The sequence below is a fragment of the Polypterus senegalus genome, chromosome 8 (assembly GCF_016835505.1).
Source record: "Polypterus senegalus isolate Bchr_013 chromosome 8, ASM1683550v1, whole genome shotgun sequence".
NCBI lineage: Eukaryota > Metazoa > Chordata > Cladistia > Polypteriformes > Polypteridae > Polypterus > Polypterus senegalus.
In genome coordinates this window covers 162,933,892-162,953,072 of record NC_053161.1, presented here as the reverse complement: position 1 = coordinate 162,953,072, position 19,181 = coordinate 162,933,892, and the positions used below count along the sequence as shown (strand labels likewise).

The 19,181-nt window shown below is 39.2% G+C and overlaps 2 protein-coding genes across 2 annotated transcripts; one reads left to right on the top strand and one right to left on the bottom strand.

Annotated features, from left to right (window-relative positions):
* The first annotated feature begins 11,608 nt into the window (after positions 1–11,608).
* Positions 11,609–12,053, top strand: LOC120533364 (histone H2B 5-like). Its single transcript, XM_039760218.1, has one exon. The coding sequence runs from the start codon at positions 11,633–11,635 to the stop codon at positions 12,008–12,010; it is 378 nt and encodes a 125-aa protein (XP_039616152.1). The 5' UTR covers positions 11,609–11,632; the 3' UTR covers positions 12,011–12,053.
* A 624-nt stretch (positions 12,054–12,677) lies between these two features.
* LOC120533359 (histone H4) lies at positions 12,678–13,064 on the bottom strand. Its single transcript, XM_039760213.1, has one exon. It carries the CDS (start codon positions 13,048–13,050, stop codon positions 12,739–12,741), a length of 312 nt encoding a protein of 103 aa, XP_039616147.1. The 5' UTR covers positions 13,051–13,064; the 3' UTR covers positions 12,678–12,738.
* Positions 13,065–19,181: the final 6,117 nt, after the last annotated feature.

Genomic DNA, 19,181 nt, shown 5'->3' with positions numbered 1-19,181 from the left:
AGCAAGGAATACAAAGAAGTACTGCAGGATTTTACTTCTATTGCGGTCCATGCCTGTGTATGTTCTTCTATTTGTTTCCAGGTTCTTATCGACTGTATATTTGCCGCCCAGTAATAAAACTGGAAGTTAGGTAGAGCCATGCCGCCTTCTGCCTTTTGTCTTTGTAGGGTCGCTCTTTTGATGCGTGGATGTTTAGAATTCCAAATAAATGAGGTTATTGTTGAATCTAATTGCTTAAAGAACAACAACAACAACAACAACAACATTTATTTATATAGCACATTTTCATACAAACAGTAGCTCAAAGTGCTTTACATATTAAAGAATAGAAAAATGAAAGACATAATTATAAAAAATAAATCAACATTAACATCGAATAAGAGTAAGGTTCAATGGCCAGGGGACAGAAAAACAAAAAAAACTCCAGACAGCTGGAGAAAAATAAAATCTGTAGGGATTCCAGACCATGAGACCGCCCAGTCCCCTCTGGGCATTCTACCTAACATAAATGAAACAGTCCTCTTTGGATTTAGGGTTCTCACGGAAGGGCTTGATGATGATGATGGTCACGTAGACTTCTTCCTTTTAATCCGTCCATCATTGTTGGAGCATCATGAAGCTTTGAGTAGGTGGAGGTGGCGCAGGCCACCACCACAAAGAAACCGGAAAAAGAAACAGAAAAGAGAGTAGGGGTCAGTACCGATTTTAGAGCCACCATGAATAGTTGTTATGATGAATTGAACATACAGAGTATCAGGATTAAGTTAAATTACGATTAAAATGAAGTTATAAAAAGGCCATGTTAAAGTAATGTGTTTTCAGCAGTGTTTTAAAGTGCTCTACTGTATCAGCCTGGCGAATTCCTATTGGCAGGCTATTCCAGATTTTAGGTGCATAACAGCAGAAGGCCGCCTCACCACTTCTTTTAAGTTTTGTTCTTGGAATTCTAAGGAGACACTCATTTGAGGATCTGAGGTTACGATTTGGAATATAAGGTGTCAGACATTCCGATATATAAGATGGGGCGAGATTATTTAAGGCTTTATAAACCATAAGCAGAATTTTAAAGTCAATTCTGAATGACACAGGTAACCAGTGTAGTGACATCAAAACTGGAGAAATGTGTTCTGATTTTCTTTTCCTAGTTAGGATTCTAGCAGCTGCATTCTGCACTAGTTGCAAACGATTTATATCTTTTTGGGTAGTCCTGAGAGGAGTGCGTTACAGTAATCTAGTCGACTGAAAACAAACGCGTGAACTAATTTCTCAGCATCTTTCAGTGATAAAGAGGTCTAACTTTACTTATGTTTCTTAAGTGAAAAATGCTGTCCTAATGATCTGATTAATATGTGATTTAAAATTCAGATTACAGTCAACAATCACCCCTAAGCTTTTTACCTCCGTCTTGACTTTTAATCCTAATGTATCCAGTTTATTTCTAATAGCCTCATTGTATCCATTATTGCTGATCACTAAAATTTCAGTTTTCTCTTTATTTAACTTGAGAAAATTACTATTCATCCATTCTGAGATACTAGTCAGACATTGTGTTAGTGAATCAATAGAATCAGGGTCATCAGGTGCTATTGATAAGTACAGCTGTGTGTCATCAGCATAGCTGTGGTAGCTCACGTTGTGCCCTGAGATAATCTGACCTAACGGAAGCATGTAGATTGAGAATAACAGCGGACCCAGGATAGAGCCTTGTGGAACACCATATTGGATATCATGTGTCTTCGAGTTGTAATTCCCACAACTAACAAAATATTTTCTCCCTGTCAGGTAGGATTCAAACCAATTTAAGACACTGCCAGAGAGGCCCACCCATTGACTAAGGCGATTTCTAAGAATGTTGTGATCAATGGTGTCAAATGCAGCACTCAGATCTAAGAGGATGAGAACAGATAAATGGCCTCTGTCTGCATTTACCCGCAAGTCATTTACTACTTTAACGAGTGCAGTTTCTGTGCTGTGATTTGTTCTAAAACCTGACTGAAATTTATCAAGAATAGCATGTTTATTTAGGTGGTCATTTAACTGCATAATGACTGCCTTCTCTAGAACTTTACTTAAGAAGGGCAAGTTAGAGATGGGTCTAAAATTTTCAAGAGCTGAGGGTCAAGATTATGTTTCTTAAGTAGGGGTTTAACTACAGCAGTCTTAAGACAGTCTGGGAAGACCCCAGTATCTAGTGACGAATTTACTATGTCAAGAACATTATCAATTAGCACGCCTGATACTTCTTTGAAAAACCTTGTTGGTATCGGGTCAAGGACGAGGTGGAGGGTTTTAATTGAGATATTATTTTTGTAAATCAGGTAAATCTATCCTAGTGAAAGAGTTTAATTTGTTTATAACAGGATGTTGGGGTTTAGGGGATCCTTAGTGTTGGGGAGATATACTATGTTATTTCTAATATCATTAATTTTTGATTGAAGAATACAGCGACAGCCTCACAGGTTTCACTGGAAGCACTTAGGAGGCATTCCTTTGAGCTACCTGGGTTTAGTAGGTGATCAATTGTTGAAAATAAGACTCTAGGATTACTAGCATTGTTATTTATAATATTAGAGAAATAGCAGCGTCTCTCAAGACGGACAGTGTTATTGTATTCTGTTATTTTGACTTTTAATATTTCGTGGTGGATAGTAAGTTTACTCTTCCTCCATTGACGCTCAGCTCTACGGCATGTTCTCTTTAAATCAGACACTCTTTGGGTCTTCCATGGTATAACAATGCTAGAAGATTTTTTCACTGTCTTTTCAGGTGCAACTATGTCAACAGCAGCTCTCACTTTAGAATTAAATCTTTCCACCTTACTATTTACATTGTCCTCGCTATTATAGCTGGCACTATAAACGGACTGATTGCTTAAAATGTTTGTAAGTTTTAAAGCTGCTGCCGAATCAAAGAAGCGTTTTTAACAATATGCTTCTCATGAGTGTTTTTATCATTATTTCTATATTAAAAGTAGAAGAAAATGGTCTGATAGACCAATATCAATGATCTGTTTTATATCAACTTTCAGTCCTTTAGTAATCACTAAGTCTAATGTATGACCTGCTTTATGTGTAGGCTGATTTATGAGTTGTCTCAAATCAAAAGAATCCACGAGGTTCATAAATTCTTTTACTTTTAGATCACACTGATTATCTATATGAAAATTAAAGTCGCCAACTATTAGGAGTGTGTCATAATTAGTAATTAAAATTGACATTAAGTCAGAGAATTCCTCAAAAAACGACACGTTATATTTAGGAGGTCTATACACGGATAGTATTAGAACTTGAGAATCTCCATGAATAACAACGGCGAGATACTCAAAGGACTTGAACTTACCAAAACTGACATCTTTACATTTTAATCGGCTCGAGTAAATGTTAGCCAATCCGCCCCCCCTTTTTCCCTGGCGGTTTGAATGAGTAAAACTGTAATCCGGAGGCGCAGATTCGATTAAAACTGACGCGGCATCTGAATTCAGCCATGTTTCATTTAGTGCAATAAAAGAACGATTTATTAATGTATATTGGTATGTTTTGAAATAAAAAAAGGAGCTTAGGAAGAATATTCATCTTAACAGTGTTAATTCTTCCAGCTAGTGTGAGATGAAGGGTTGACCATCTATGCAAGTCTTGTTTAATTTTTTCCATACAGACGACGAAATTTTTTTGATAAAGAGCTTTATGTTTACTTGTGATGTTTACCCCGAGGTATTTAAACTGTTCTGCAATGATAAAAGGAAGGGTGTCTAATCTAATATTATATGCTTGCGAATTCACCGGAAAGAGTACACTTTTATTCAGATTAATTCTGAGACCAGAGAGCTTTTGAAATTCTGTGAGTGCTGCTAAGACTGCAGGCACAGAATTTTCTGGGTCCGATATATACAGTACCATGTCATCTGCATATAATGAGATTTATAATGAGGCCGGTTTTAACCTCAGTAAAACCAGGAGACGTGGCAGGAACATTATTAGACACCGTGCCATCATCAATGTCCCAGGACAACGTGGTGGTAACATAACCATGTGTGCAGCTATAAGCCAAAATGGTGTTGTTCACCATCATGCAACCATAGGCCCATACAACACTGCACACATTATTGCATTCCTGGACACCTTACATGACATGCTCACTGTTCAGAGACCAGAGCATACCCGATATGTCATAATATGGGACAATGTTAGTTTCCATAGGGCTGCTTTGGTCCGCAACTGGTATACAGACCACCCATCCTTCATGGCACTCAACCTCCCTCCATACTCTCCATTCTTAAATCCAATCGAGGAGTTCTTCTCTGCCTGGCGCTGGAAAGTGTACGACCGTCATCCTCATCAACAGGTAGCCCTTTTACAGGCAATGGAGGAGGCATGTGGAGATATTGACCAGACATCATGTCAGGCCTGGATACGGCATTCAAGGAGACATTTTCCCTGGTGCCTTGGACTGGAGGATATCGCATGCAATGTGGACGAAATTTTGTGGCCGGACCCAAAAAGACGACATGATGTAGGCTGATTGTCTTTTTTTTTTCCTTTTTTTTTTTGTGAAATTACTATTTTGTGTTCTGACTTTGTCTTGGTTTTGATGAGTGTGAATAAACACCAATACTTGAAGTTTGGATCCTTCTATGTTTACATGACACTATGACAAAAGTATGACCTCAAATTGACATCTGTGCACAGAGAAAGCAAAAGCCAGATGTGTTTTGTATTCATACCATCAGTGTGCAGTTGTCGCATTGTGTGCTTAGTAGATGATGGCTTGTGTGTACTGTTTGATACGAAAACACCATTTTTACGAAGGTGTGAAGAGTTAATCTAGCTATGTTCGCTTTTGCAAGAGAACTACAATGTTTTGATTATTGGGTGAAAGGTTTTCTTATTTGTGTGTAGAGTTTTGCAAAAATAGCCAATAGTTGCAAAAAATGTGCTTAAGTAATCAGAAAAAACTGTAATATAATGACCTGTATTGACCGATGGAAAAATGGGAAGAAGTCGAATAAGGTTGGGACTGTAGTGTTAAAACAAGCTGTAACCCTTCCTCCTAGGCATGAATACTTGTTGTGGGGGAAACTACCAACTAAGTCCCCAATTTCTCCAAGCTGTACTCATTACAGGGCATTTTTATGCAACCAGACAACAAAAACCCAGGCCCATCTCGAAAGTGCCATAGTTTCCATCCTGGTACTACATCTACACTTGCTGAGTTTGGGCTTGTTGTACAAATGTCTGAGCGTGCTGTATGTTGCGTCATCACGCTCACAGGTTATATGCATGCATGCACACGTGTTATTTCTGTATCTGATATGCATATAAGCTTTACTTCCAGGGGTCTTCATGTTGGCGCATTTGTTCAATTATCTGTTGACTTTATGTGCTTCTGTTTGATGTAAGTTAAACGCTTTGTTGTTAATTTTATTAGAAAAATAACAATTTCTGCAAATAATGATTAAGCTCTGAACAATGTTTTACTAGCATGTTCTCAGACAATCCTTTACGTCAAATTAGGTTCAACTTTGGTTTACCGTTTAAAACTGTATGATGTACTTTGAGAAATGTAGTTTCTTTATTAATATATAAGAGTTTCTATAAAACAGACTTATTAATCGCCGTTTAAGTAGTGATTTGTCCATGTCTGCACGCATTTGGTAACTTTTACTTTATTTTATTTTATTTTTTTTATTGTAATTTCTACTGTCTTGTATTGAATTGTAAAGTGCCCTTGAGTGTATGAAAGGCGCTACATAAATAAAATTACTGTGTTATTATTATTTAGTGCCTTTGCTAACGACGGCACGTCAAAGCGCTCTGTTAGGTTCTGCCGCCATCTACTGACCTTTTTGGGTATTACCTGTTTTTTAGCGTTCTGTGGGCTTTTATTTTTGTGACAGTTATTTTATGTTATTGTTTTTGTTCTGTTTCAGAAACCACATACACACACATTTATCTGCAAATATTTAGCTTTACAAAGCCATTGCAACAAATCCTTCCTTTGAAACGTTCAGCAGTTAATTGAGTCATCCTACATTCATTCTGGTCTGCTTCATCCTTCTTATCGGGGATTAGGATTTGGTGTCGCATACACACCAGTTTGACGCACGCACTATTTAACACTTATTGATATTAATGTTGAAGGCTGCCAGATCAGTAGCCCCACAAAAGAAAAGATTACATGAGTACTGATAGAGTACTGAGACATCTTTTCGAAACATCCTTTGGACTGTGGAGAAGCTAAGAGTTTTGTGCATCGTATCCGTTTAAATAATGACCATCTATTTTGTCTTTAATACCATAGGGTGCCCCCTGCAAATTATCAGAAATTGAGGCATGTTTTAGCTGAGATTGAAGAAAAGGGCATAATCAGGAAGTCAGTGTGTGAGTTTGCATCGCTTTTGGTGATGCTGTGGAGGAAGGATGGTAATCTTCAAATTTGCAGTAGCATTTGTTGGCTGAATGCAAGAACTTTTAAAGATTTCCACCCATTGCCTCATACAGCAGTCCGCTTGGCTGCTTTAGAAGAAAAATCTTTTTTTAGCACAATGGACCTTACTTCCGTATAGTACAACATTTCCATCCATGAAAAGGATAAAAAATACACTGCCTTCATATCACCTCTGGGATTACATGAAAACAATAGAATGCCTCAAGGGTTGTGTAATAGTCCTGCCTCTTTTATTAGGATAATACTCAGTATTTTGGCTGATCTGAATTTCACTAAGCTGCTATGCTCCTTGGACAATCTCTTAATTTTTTCTCTAATTGAAAAAGATGCCCTTTGCCATCTTCAGGTTATGTTCCAAAGGCTATGGGAGAATAACCTTGAATTTCCCCCTAGGAAGTGTCACTTTATGTGAACAACTGACAGATTCTTTGGTCACATTATTGATAGCACTGGTGTTTCAGTTGATCCTTCTAAGGTGTAAGTTATTGCTAATTTAACAACACAAGATCTAAAGGAAGGTGATGGCTACACACCCTCTGTATGCAGAATTAAACCATTTTTGGACATAGTATTTTACTACCAGCACTTTATTCCTAATTGCTCTAGCACAGATAGGCGTTTGTTAGGCACTAACAGCAGGCCAGAAATGAAGAGGATCATTTGCCAAGGACAGGGAAAGTCAGGATGTTTTTCGTTCACTCACACCATCTGATTGGACTCCAGAATGTAATTCCACTTTTCACTCACTAAAGACACAGCTTCTTGAATCAGTTATGATTGCGCACCCAGAGTTCAATGAACCATTCGTTTTTTCTGTAGGTACATCTCTTAATGGGCTTAGTGATATCCTTTCCTAGGTTGTTCCTAGTGAAGAGAAGGGTAGACCAATTGCTTTTGAAAGTAAGACCTTAAGTGCAGTACAAAGAAGGTATTCAGCATATACACAAGAATTTGTGGCTTTAAAATGAGAAATTCACTCATTTGTTGCAAGGTCACAACTTTACAGTATGGACTGCTAATATCCCACTTACATATCTGCTAAATAAGCCCAAACTTGATGCATGTGAGCAGCACTGGGTGTCTGATATCTTTTACTTTTGACCATAAACATATACCTGGCAGACAAAATGTCATAGCAGATGCATTAAGTCAAGACCCTTTTACAAAGTCAATCAGCCACGGACTTTTAAAGGAATCATACTGTCAATTATTACATGAAGCTGAGAAAGTAGCAGAAGGAACAATGCAGGATATGTTGAGATTGACTTGCCCTGCCACAAATAATTGAAAAGACCAGTTCACATCTTCTGCCGGACACTCAAATTAAGCATTTTTTTTTAATGAAGAGAGATTTGGACTTTGTGTCATTCATTACACATTTGGGAAACAGGTACATGTGTTTAGAGCATTTACTCTAGTGCAGCATGTCCATCAGTTTCCACTGCCCAGGAGTTTTTTTTCCTGCATTTACATAGCAACAGCTTCAACATGCACAACAAAATGACCCTGTCATTTCCAAGGTGCTACCTTTTGTGATCAGGAAGAGATGACCTTTATGAAGGGAAAGACATGATGTGAATTCATAGGTCTTCAGGTTGTTGAAACAATGGGATGGGTTAGAACTTAGAAACTGCATTTTGTACAGCGTGATTAAACACCCTGTGCAAGGTAAGAAAAAAAAGTTCAGTATGATCTTCCTTATTCTTGATGGACAAAGCACTATCTGGCATCCATGATCTGGCAGGACATCAAGGACAGGCTTGAAAATTGTACCTGGCCAGGCAGCTTTATTTCTGGTCTGATATGGAAAATGACATCGACGTCTATGTCAAATGCTGTCAGAGATGTCAAAAGCTTGCTGGACGACCACCTTTAGAGAATATCAGGACTTCTGCTCCAATAGAGTAGGTTACCCTTGGTTTCTGGTTGGTAGAGGATCACAAGCAAAGATCTTGTGGTTACAGACCTTTTCACACAACTGGTTCATGAATTCCTCTGTGCTAACTAAACAACAAAGCAAATTGCTGAAAATTTCGGGATAATGTATTTTGTGTTTATGGGTTTCCTGAAAAGATAAACAATGATCAGGGTGCAAATTTTGAGTGTAAACTAATATCTGAACTGCTTCATCTGTCAGGAGTATCTAAGTCCCACACGACTGCATACAATGCTATGGGTAATGGAGGGACAGAACAGTTCAATCGTACAATTGGAAACATGCTTTCTACCCTGCCTCTAAGAGAAACCACTTGTGGCCTCAGCAGATTCAGACATTAATTTTTGCGTACAATGCTACAGTGCATGAAACCACAGTATTTTCTTATGTTTAGTTGTGTTCTAAGACGACCAGTGAATGTTATATTCAAACTCTTGCAGGACCCTGTTGTAGTTGATTATGGTACATATGCAAAGACTTTACTCTCTGATTTGCAAAATGCAATTCATATTGCTCAGCAACATTCCTTACATGTGTAGCATCATCATGCACAGCAATACAACAAAAAGATCAAAGGCACGTACCTCAGACCTGGTGATCATGTGCTTGTGGCTAACAAGAATGGGCGAGGCAAAAAAAAAGTGGATGACAAATGGGAGAGCACAGTATTTACTGTTGTCGATGGAAATCCCCAAACTCGTGTTTATAAGATTAAGGATAAACTGGGACATGAGAGAGTGGTACATAGGAACTTGCTATTGGATGTTAGCTTTTTGCCTCTGAACCTCTCAGATGCAGATCCCGACGAGACTGATACAGTTTCTGCATCTTCATGCAACTCTTTTCCAGACTGTACATGCAGTCTGTAGTTTTGCAGATGATGAAGAAATTAAACAGAATCGTATCAGCTCTGCAGGTACAGGAGACGTTACCTAAATGCCCATGTCAAGGATGTTAGTTTCTCATTTGCTTCACCGATGGTGGCAGTTGTCAGATTTCGTGCTCTCCAACTCTGCCCCCTTATCTGGTAAAAAGTGGGATACATTGTCAAGATTAACCCATGCAGAAACCTAATCAACCCACTGACACCCCAAGTGAAGCAGCAGTTTCTCCAGTTTGCAGCCCACTTCTCCTGTAGTTCCACATTTGCCCTTAGGTGTAGTGCCACACTCACATGCTACTCGACCCTTATATAGCCTTCCTTCTAGTTCTGCTAGTTCTTTTAGAAAAAAAAAAAAAAAACTGGCAGGGTGGTTAAACCTGTTGTGATGCCGTTGGGGGCGTACAGCCACGCTAACCCCTGACACAGACAGGTAGGACACAAATTTCCACACAACACCTAGCTTATTTACAATTTGCACTTTACCGCACAAGATAAAGCAAAGTCCCTTCTTTTAGCCAGTCCTTCCGCTTCCACTCCTCTGCACAAGCTTTGTCCACTTTCTCCCGAGTGGTGGTGACTGGCTCTTTTTATAGGGCACCCAGAAGGAGTCAAGGTGCCCAATGAACTTCTTCTGGCAGCATTTCCAGTTGTGGCAGAAGTGCTGCCAATTAGGGCCCTGCAAGTGTTCAGGCACCCCCATGGCAGTGACCATGGGCCCCAGCAGGATTGAGCTTCCATGCTCATGACCTGTGGCCCACTGGGGGCCATAGAGGCTGCCCTCTGTCGGTCCGGGAAATACTCTTTCCCCAGGTCCTTCCATAGTTAGGACATCCCAGCCGGCCGCCACGTTGTCATTTGGCTCACTGAAACTGTGGTTCAGAAACGTTTTATTAGGTGTGATTCCAGTTCAGTTACTAGTCATTCTCTATCTCTTTTTGCTCTGTTTAAAAGTTAAAGCCTACTGGGTTGTATATAAGTACTGATTATATATATATATATATATATATATATATATATATATATATATACACACACACTGTATACATACTGTATATTTCTGATACACTGTATTTCTTAATAAAGTGCTATGTGGTGTATTAGGAATCACATTATTCAAGGGGATATGAAGCCTGATCAACTTCATATTTTTTATTTTTTTTAGGTAACTTTCAAGTTGAAAGACATAACTAAGTTGTCATTCATACTTGTGCCAGAAAAGCAGACCATCTTGTTTTGTGTCTAATCGGAAAGATCTTTGGTTATCAGGATGTTGGTGAATTTCGGAAGGGGTGAATGTAACAGGTGTATAAAATACTAAGTTTAGTTATCTGCAGCTTCACCAAATCCTGGTAACATTCATTATGTCGTATGTTTTCCTGTTGTTTCCCTTGTTCGTTTATTGTGTTAATGTTACGTCATCAGTGTGAGCATCTCCCAGTGTTCTATTTTTCTACTCTGAGAGAAGGAAGGATTGCAGAGCTTAAACGATCATTTTTCTATGTTCTCTGTTTTAATATTTCAACTCAGCCTGTCAATAAAAACATCAAAAACAAAGAAATCAATTGCGGTTGCATTACTCCTTCGTAGAGGTTTGTACGGCACGTTACAAATCACAACGCAGAAACTTCACGGGTTAGCCAAGACCAGGGAGCAGCGTTGCAGCACGTGTAGTGCAGACCGGTTACATATACACCGATCGGAGAAACGAACCTGCATTATTCTGCATTACTTCCTTGTAGTCCATGGGAACATTTTCGTGATCTCTCGAAATTAATTGGATTACATACGCATACCGTAAGTTAATGTCATTTTTAATGTACAGTAGGGATTGACAAATTAATCTGTATATAACGTTAATAGACGAGTTCAATTTCTTACATTCTTAAAAATAAATGTTGTTCTAAATGGCTGAAATCCTCTTCTCGTAGAGGACCGAGCTATTACCGCTTTATCCTTATGAATTTAATTTCTTGCCATTGTTTAGAGGGTATTTATCTAACGATTTCTTTGGTCTCCTTAAATGGGCTGATATGCTATATCCGCCATATACATACGTTAACCGTTTTAATGCTAGTGGGAAAAAACGAATTGTGTAACCAAAAAAAAAAAAAAGAAACATTAATAGCTTCCTTCCTGCACAGTTTTGAAAACATAAGGCCCAATGAAAATACTGCGCGCGCGAATTTTTTTTTATCGCTCTTCTGAACGCAACAGCAGTTTCAGTTTGGGGGAGGGGGCGTGGAGTCAGCTACTCGCTCGTCATTGGTGCCTGAGTCTAACACTGCAGCGCATCTGATTTGCATGACAGGCCATAAAGCAGGAAACCGCGGAAACGCTGCATTCGAATTTCGTCGCTGAAATCTGTAGCAATGCCTGAACCAAAAGCTGCACCAGCTCCTAAGAAGGGCTCTAAGAAAACCGTTTCTAAAAGCCAAGCAAAGGGTGGGAAGAAACGCAGAAAGTCCAGGAAGGAAAGCTACGCTATCTACGTATACAAGGTGCTGAAGCAAGTACACCCTGATACTGGTATTTCTTCCAAGGCGATGGGCATCATGAACTCGTTTGTAAACGATATATTTGAGCGCATCGCCGGTGAGGCTTCTCGCCTAGCACATTACAACAAGCGCTCGACCATTTCTTCAAGGGAGATCCAGACTGCTGTAAGGCTGCTGTTACCAGGTGAGCTTGCTAAGCACGCCGTGTCCGAGGGCACTAAGGCAGTCACCAAGTATACCAGCTCCAAATAAACACAATTACTTCCAAAAACCAACGGCTCTTTTCAGAGCCTCCTATCTCCTCTACAAAAGAGCTTAGTTCAACATGATTTTTTTATTTTTTGAGTCCGATGCACCGTGACTTGAATAAATTACTAGACTGCGTAGACGCGATTACAAATTTAGTTATTTAGCCTTAACTCGTATTTTAAAAAGTCGTTTTAGGTAAAATTTATCCTTCGCCTCGATATGCAATTAAAATGACTTGCAGGGGAATGTATAACCCAAGTATTAAACACTGTTGCTCCTTTTCATTAGGGGGGACTCTAGTGAATGCAGAACTCGGCCATCCAGGTCATAACTCGTGTGTGTGTGCTCCCTTCTCAAACATGGACACGCTATTCTAGACTGTCGCTTAAGTTCGCGTATCCCTTGAGAAGCTTGTATTCTAACCCGAGAATCGATAGAGAACAATGGCACATTCTCTGCATATCGATTGCTAAAGAAACGTTCAAATCGAGGGTTCAAAAATATGGGCTCTCTAGTGCAGAAGGCCAGCTCTTTAACTTTGAAAGTGTATGCAAACGTGAAATAAGTTTTCTACTCTGGCAAAACCACTTGGCCGCTTTCAATTTAAAGCAGTTTAGAACAATTGCTTAGGGGGAGAAAACGTGAACAAAAAAAACTCTCTAAATAGATATTTTAGTGGCTCTGAAAAGAGCCTTTGTTTTTTGTATTTGTTGGCCAGCCTTGATTGTCATCTAACCTCCGAAGCCGTACAGCGTTCGGCCTTGTCTCTTCAAAGCGTACACTACGTCCATGGCAGTCACGGTCTTCCTCTTAGCATGCTCGGTGTAAGTTACAGCGTCACGAATAACATTCTCCAAGAACACTTTGAGCACACCACGAGTTTCTTCGTAGATCAAGCCAGAAATTCGTTTCACGCCACCTCGACGAGCCAGACGGCGAATAGCGGGCTTTGTGATACCTTGAATGTTATCTCTCAGGACTTTACGGTGACGTTTGGCGCCACCCTTACCAAGTCCCTTTCCTCCTTTACCACGTCCAGACATTCTTTGATAATGCGCTAATCTACAGCTATAAACCGCAAGCGAGAATTTCATCGCCTAATATAAGTACAACGACGACCTGCTAGAGCACAGCATAGGAAATGTCTGCGCGGGCTTTAGGAAATCGCGCCTTCAGTTCGTTCTTCAGCTTCCTAACGTAAGTCCAACGAACAAAACGGCTAATGCACTACTTACATTTCAATGGATTGTTTTTCAAACATTATTTCTTTTGTTTATTTATCGCTCATTGTCCACCTGAATGGTTTGGGAAAAAAAACTTCTTTAACAAGAACAGAAAGTGTATGCTGTTCTCCTTATGAAAATGGATTGTAATTATTAATTCATCCATCTTTCGAACCTCCTTATAAACAAATATTTCAATGTGCAAGTTCATTCACATTACAATCAAGTCTTGTTTATAATCTGAATGGACCATTTCATTAAAATCTAAGCATTCAGTATGATTTCTTTATTTTTTCCTCACTTTCCTTTGTTATGACAGCTTCCGTCAATTGGCCATTATTTGTTAAGAAAAGTAATGTTTTTGCTATGCTTTACTACAGAATACCATGCTGAAATGTGTTACAGTGTCGCAAAAGATTACAATATGCAAGCTTCAGGCAAAAAGAAGGGGTCTGAGTTGCCTCGAAAGCTTGCATATTGTAATTTTTTAGTTAGCCTATAAAAGGTGCCATTTTTCTTGACTTCTCTTGACATTCATAATGGCTAACACGGTACAACACCCTAGTACTACAGTGTCACATAAAACGTCTGTTATGTTCTCTCATTCTTTCTAGCCCACTTCCCATAATAATGGTGTAGATCAATGGCCCATAAACATGACGTCCCACATTTTCACATCATTTGCTCATGAATCATGCGAAAAATAAGGTCTGTAAATACACATGGCATTAAAAACCTCATTACCCTATTTATCCCAAATACTAGGAAATGCAGTGAAAAATCAACCAGAATATTGATATGGCAGATAAATGAACAAAGTCAATTTGCTCCTGCTTTACACAGATTTGAACTTTCTCGGTGCAGTCAAGTAATTTTTTGAAGGTTTCTCTTTCTCTCTCTCTCCTTACTTGTCTTTCTAAATCTTGGCCTCTCTTTCTCTGGCTACTAAGGCCTCAGCTTTCCTTTGAGTTCATGTACAGGTTAAACTTGTATTTTATTTTATAACCAATGATTAATATTATCAGTTTACTGGTGCTCATTATTCTTGAATATGCTACATACAATCTGCCATCAGTAAAATATTCCTTCCATAGATCAATTCCTGCTTTGCCTATAGTGACTGACTTTGGCTTTTGATAATGATCAATGTGAAACACCATTTCACAGGTAATATATTCATTTCAGTTCAAACGGGTTATCAGTTGAATAATTGGAAGTTTGAGCATTTTTGTCCACCTGCCTTGTGCCCTATGCACTCTTAAAAATATCGGTTCTTTAGTGGCACTTTATGGTTCTTTACTGGGTTGTGTGGTTCCTTGAAGAACCATTACTGCTTCATTCTGGGAGGGATTCTTTGCAGATGAAGTTGTTTCTTTATGCTTTGAAAAATTTCCTAATATGTAGAAGAAAAAAAAAATGTATAATGTATGAAAGGCTGGCTCGCAGTAAGGTTCACTTCCCAGGTCCTCCCTGTGTGGAGTTTGCAAGTTCTCCCCGTGTCTGCGTGGGTTTCCTCCCACAGTCCAAAGATTGTATTGGCGATCCTAAATTGTCCCTAGTGTGTGCTTGGTGTGTGGGTGTCCTGCGGCGGGCTGGCGCCCTGCCCAGGATTTGTTCCTGCCTTGCACCCTGTGTTGAGATTGGCACCAACAGACTCCTGTGACCCTGTGTCAGGATATAGCGGGTTGGAAGATGACTGACTGACTGACTGTAAGACAGGCTACCTAGCTGGACACTAACAGATTTAGAAAACTTGAAATTAGCCTGTGTTACGATACCTTTGCATCAAGAGTCATTTAAAATCATGATCCACTGGTATTTCATTACCATCTATCCATGGTTATCTACTGTATGGATCCTGTTACAAATCTAAATAGAACACCATGAAGTGACAGGAACTGAAGATACGTCATAGGCACACATCCAGTACTTAAATGGAAGAAACCTGGTATGGGGTATTGGTGCGTATAGCCCAACGTCAAGCCCCTGCATACATCCATATGCCCATCTTCCCAACTCGCTTATCGGGGTCAGGGTCCCAGAATGTATTGGACACAAGACAGAGCAGTCCTCAGAAAAGGGAGCCCGTCGATCGCAGAGGACATCCATCCCACCAACCACTCTATTGCCAGTTTAGCAATGCCAATTCACCTCAGTATAACCAGGCTAACATTTAGTAAGTTCGGCACAGATGTTTTAGCATAGACAGAGTGGACTGTCATTCATGTTTCACAGCACCAGGCTGTACATCAGGGGTGTCTAACTCCAGTCCTGGTGGGCCTCAGTTACTTCAGGTTTTCATTTTAACTCTTTTCCTAATCATTGACCAGTTTTCACTGCTAATTAACTCCTTTTCCCTTCATTTTAATAGCCCTGTTTTTAAGGATTCAGTCCTCTGAATTGATTAGTTTCTTCATTAAATGGCAGCCAAACAGAAATAAGATGTGAAATGAGCCAACAGATGACCAGCTAAATTGAAACGTCAGACTCCAGCCAATTTCATTCCAACCAGTTTCTTAATGAGAAGCCGATTCTTTGCTGTTAAATAAAGCAGTTATTGAATATCAAGACTTGTTGCTGCTCTTGTTCTGCCACAGCAGACTGTTGATTTTCTGTTTTTTTCTGAGTCCATCCTCAAGATGTTTTGGTGACCTGAGCAGACCAACATAACCAAGACCTTCACCTTTCTTTATTTTCAGGTTAGCTGGTCATATGGTGGCTTGTTTTGTGTTTCGTTATTGTTTGGCTGCTCATTAAGAAAAAAGGAAAAAGAAACAAAGGGGGATAGCTGTTCGGCAAGCACACAAACAAACAATATATCTTACCTCGAGAAAATAGGACCAATAATCCGTGATAACGCAATTATTTATAGATTCCTTTCATTATCAGAAGGATGCTTCATAAACACGGAAGGCACGTTTTCTTAAATGGAGATCTTTGCCACCTTAAAGTGAACGTATTTGTTAGGCTTTAATGGTGTTTCTATCACGTATGGACGCAGAGTTCTATTCAGCTCCGTTATAAGATGCAAGGACAGACGAAGTATTTTTTGCAAATAATCAAAACCATTTTGCTTAATTGTATCTTTTTATGTTCAAGTACTATATATACACAATCATTGTGGACAAATAACTTCGACAAAACGAACTGAAGTTGGTTACTTTTTCCAGCTACTTGTATTTTGTGTATGCAGCCTGTAGATGGCGGTGCAGACCAATTCTTCATATTATAGTTTAACATTATTGATTGCTATGGCCGTTGCTTTTTTGTTTTACTAACACAGTGGTTCTGAAACTGTGGGGCGGGCCCCCCTAGGGGGGCGCGAAGTAACAAAAAGGGGGCGCGAAGATGTGAAAAAAAGAAAACAAGAATCGAAAATATGAAAAATACATGTATTGAAACCAAAACAAATTAACTTAAACTACATTCTAATACTAGAAAAATAAATATAGAGTTATATAAACGTCAATAAAAGTTAAGTAGGTATAATAAAATATGCATCTATGATATATCATTCATTAAAAAGAACAAATTGGTATTAGTGGGTTCCTTTCAAAAAAACCTTAGGGGGGTGCGATTAAAACTGTTATTAAAACTCGGGTCGCAAATACTTAAAGGTTGAGAAACGCTGTTCTAGCATGTGATGAATTCTGACATATGGAAATGCAAATACGCAGCCTACTATGTACAGAATATATCCTGATATAGAAGAAATTTAACAATGGAACAGCTTAATTGTGGACCCCTGAAAATGGAATGTGTGGAGAGATGTTCACCAGACAGTGCATTCCTGTCGATTTGGCCTCATCTTTTTATATTTGATTAGGAAAGCACTTGTGTTCTATCATCACAATTTGGACACCTCATTTATTATTATTATTATTATTATTATTATTATTATTATTATTATTATGTTTTTTCCCTAGTTAACGTGCCTTTAACTCTTTCACTGCTACAATGTACTTTTTTTTTTGTAATTGCCCTAATATGAGAAGGATTTCTTTAGCATGATGACTGAAAAAAATTGAAAAGATTTCTTTGAACTTGTTGTTAGGATAGAACACTTGTTTCTGTTTAATGGCGTAAAAGTTTTGCTTTCATTGAGTATAAACACAGTTGACTGGGTCCCCCATACCTCACTGATCTCCTACAGATTTACACTCCCCTCGCTCACTCATATCCTGTACAAACCGGATTCCAAAAAAGTTGGGACACTATACAAATCGTGAATAAAAACTGAATGCAATGATGTGGAGGTGCCAACTTCTAATATTTTATTCAGAATAGAACATAAATCACGGAACAAAAGTTTAAACTGAGAAAATGTATCATTTTAAGGGAAAAATATGTTGATTCAGAATTTCATGGTGTCAACAAATTCCAAAAAACTTGGGACAAGGCCATTTTCACCACTGTGTGGCATCTCCCCTTCTTCTTACAACACTCAACAGACGTCTGGGGACCGAGGAGACCAGTTTCTCAAGTTTAGAAATAGGAATGCTCTCCCATTCTTGTCTAATACAGGCCTCTAACTGTTCAATCGTCTTGGGCCTTCTTTGTCGCACCTTCCTCTTTATGATGCGCCAAATGTTCTCTATAGGTGAAAGATCTGGACTGCAGACTGGCCATTTCAGTACCCGGATCCTTCTCCTACGCAGCCATGATGTTGTGATTGATGCAGAATGTGGTCTGGCATTATCTATTTGAAAAATGCAGGGTCTTCTCTGAAAGAGATGACGTCTGGATGGGAGCATATGTTGTTCTAGAACCTGAATATATTTTTCTGCATTGATGGTGCCTTTCCAGACATGCAAGCTGCCCATGCCACACACACTCATGCAACCCCATACCATCAGAGATGCAGGCTTCTGAACTGAGCGTTGATAACAACTTGGGTTGTCCTTGTCCTCTTTGGTCCGGATGACATGGCGTCCCAGATTTCCAAAAGAACTTCGAATCGTGACTCGTCTGACCACAGAACAGTCTTCCATTTTGCCACACTCCATTTTAAATGATCCCTGGCCCAGTGACAACGCCTGAGCTTGTGGATCTTGCTTAGAAATGGCTTCTTCTTTGCACTGTAGAGTTTCAGCTGGCAACGGCGGATGGCACGGTGGATTGTGTTCACTGACAATGGTTTCTGGAAGTATTCCTGAGCCCATTCTGTGATTTCCTTTACAGTAGCATTCCTGGTTGTGGTGCAGTGTCATTTAAGGGCCCGGAGATCACGGGCATCCAGTATGGTTTTATGGCCTTGACCCTTACGCACAGAGATTGTTCCAGATTCTCTGAATCTTCGGATGATGTTATGCACAGTTGATGATGATAGATGCAAAGTCTTTGCAATTTTTCGCTGGGTAACACCTTTCTGATATTGCTCCACTATCCTTCTGCGCAACATTGTGGGAATTGGTGATCCTGTACCCATCTTGGCTTCTGAGAGACACTGCCACTCTGAGAAGCTCTTTTTATACCCAATCATGTTGTCAATTGACCTAATTAGTGTTTATTGGTCTTCCAGCTCTTCATTATGCTCAAATTTACTTTTTCCAGCCTCTTATTGCTACTTGTCCCAACTTTTTTGGGATTTGTTGACACCGTGAAATTTTGAATCAACATATTTTTCCTTTAAAATGATACATTTACTCGGATTAAACTTTTGATCTGTCATCTACATTCTATTACAAATAAAATATTGACATTTGCCATCTCCACATCATTGCATTCAGTTTTTATTCACAATTTGTTTAGTGTCCCAACTTTTTTGGAATCCGGTTTGTAATTTGAGAGTATTCAGTCTGGCAATATGGTGCAGCCTTAGTTTGTGGAAGACAGACACAACTAAAGACATGAGCATAAAATGATGGTTGTCAATTTCAAACTGTGGTTCCTCAATGTGCTCCTTGAGATAAAACACATCATCTGAACCAATCTCAGCACGAACAAACTGA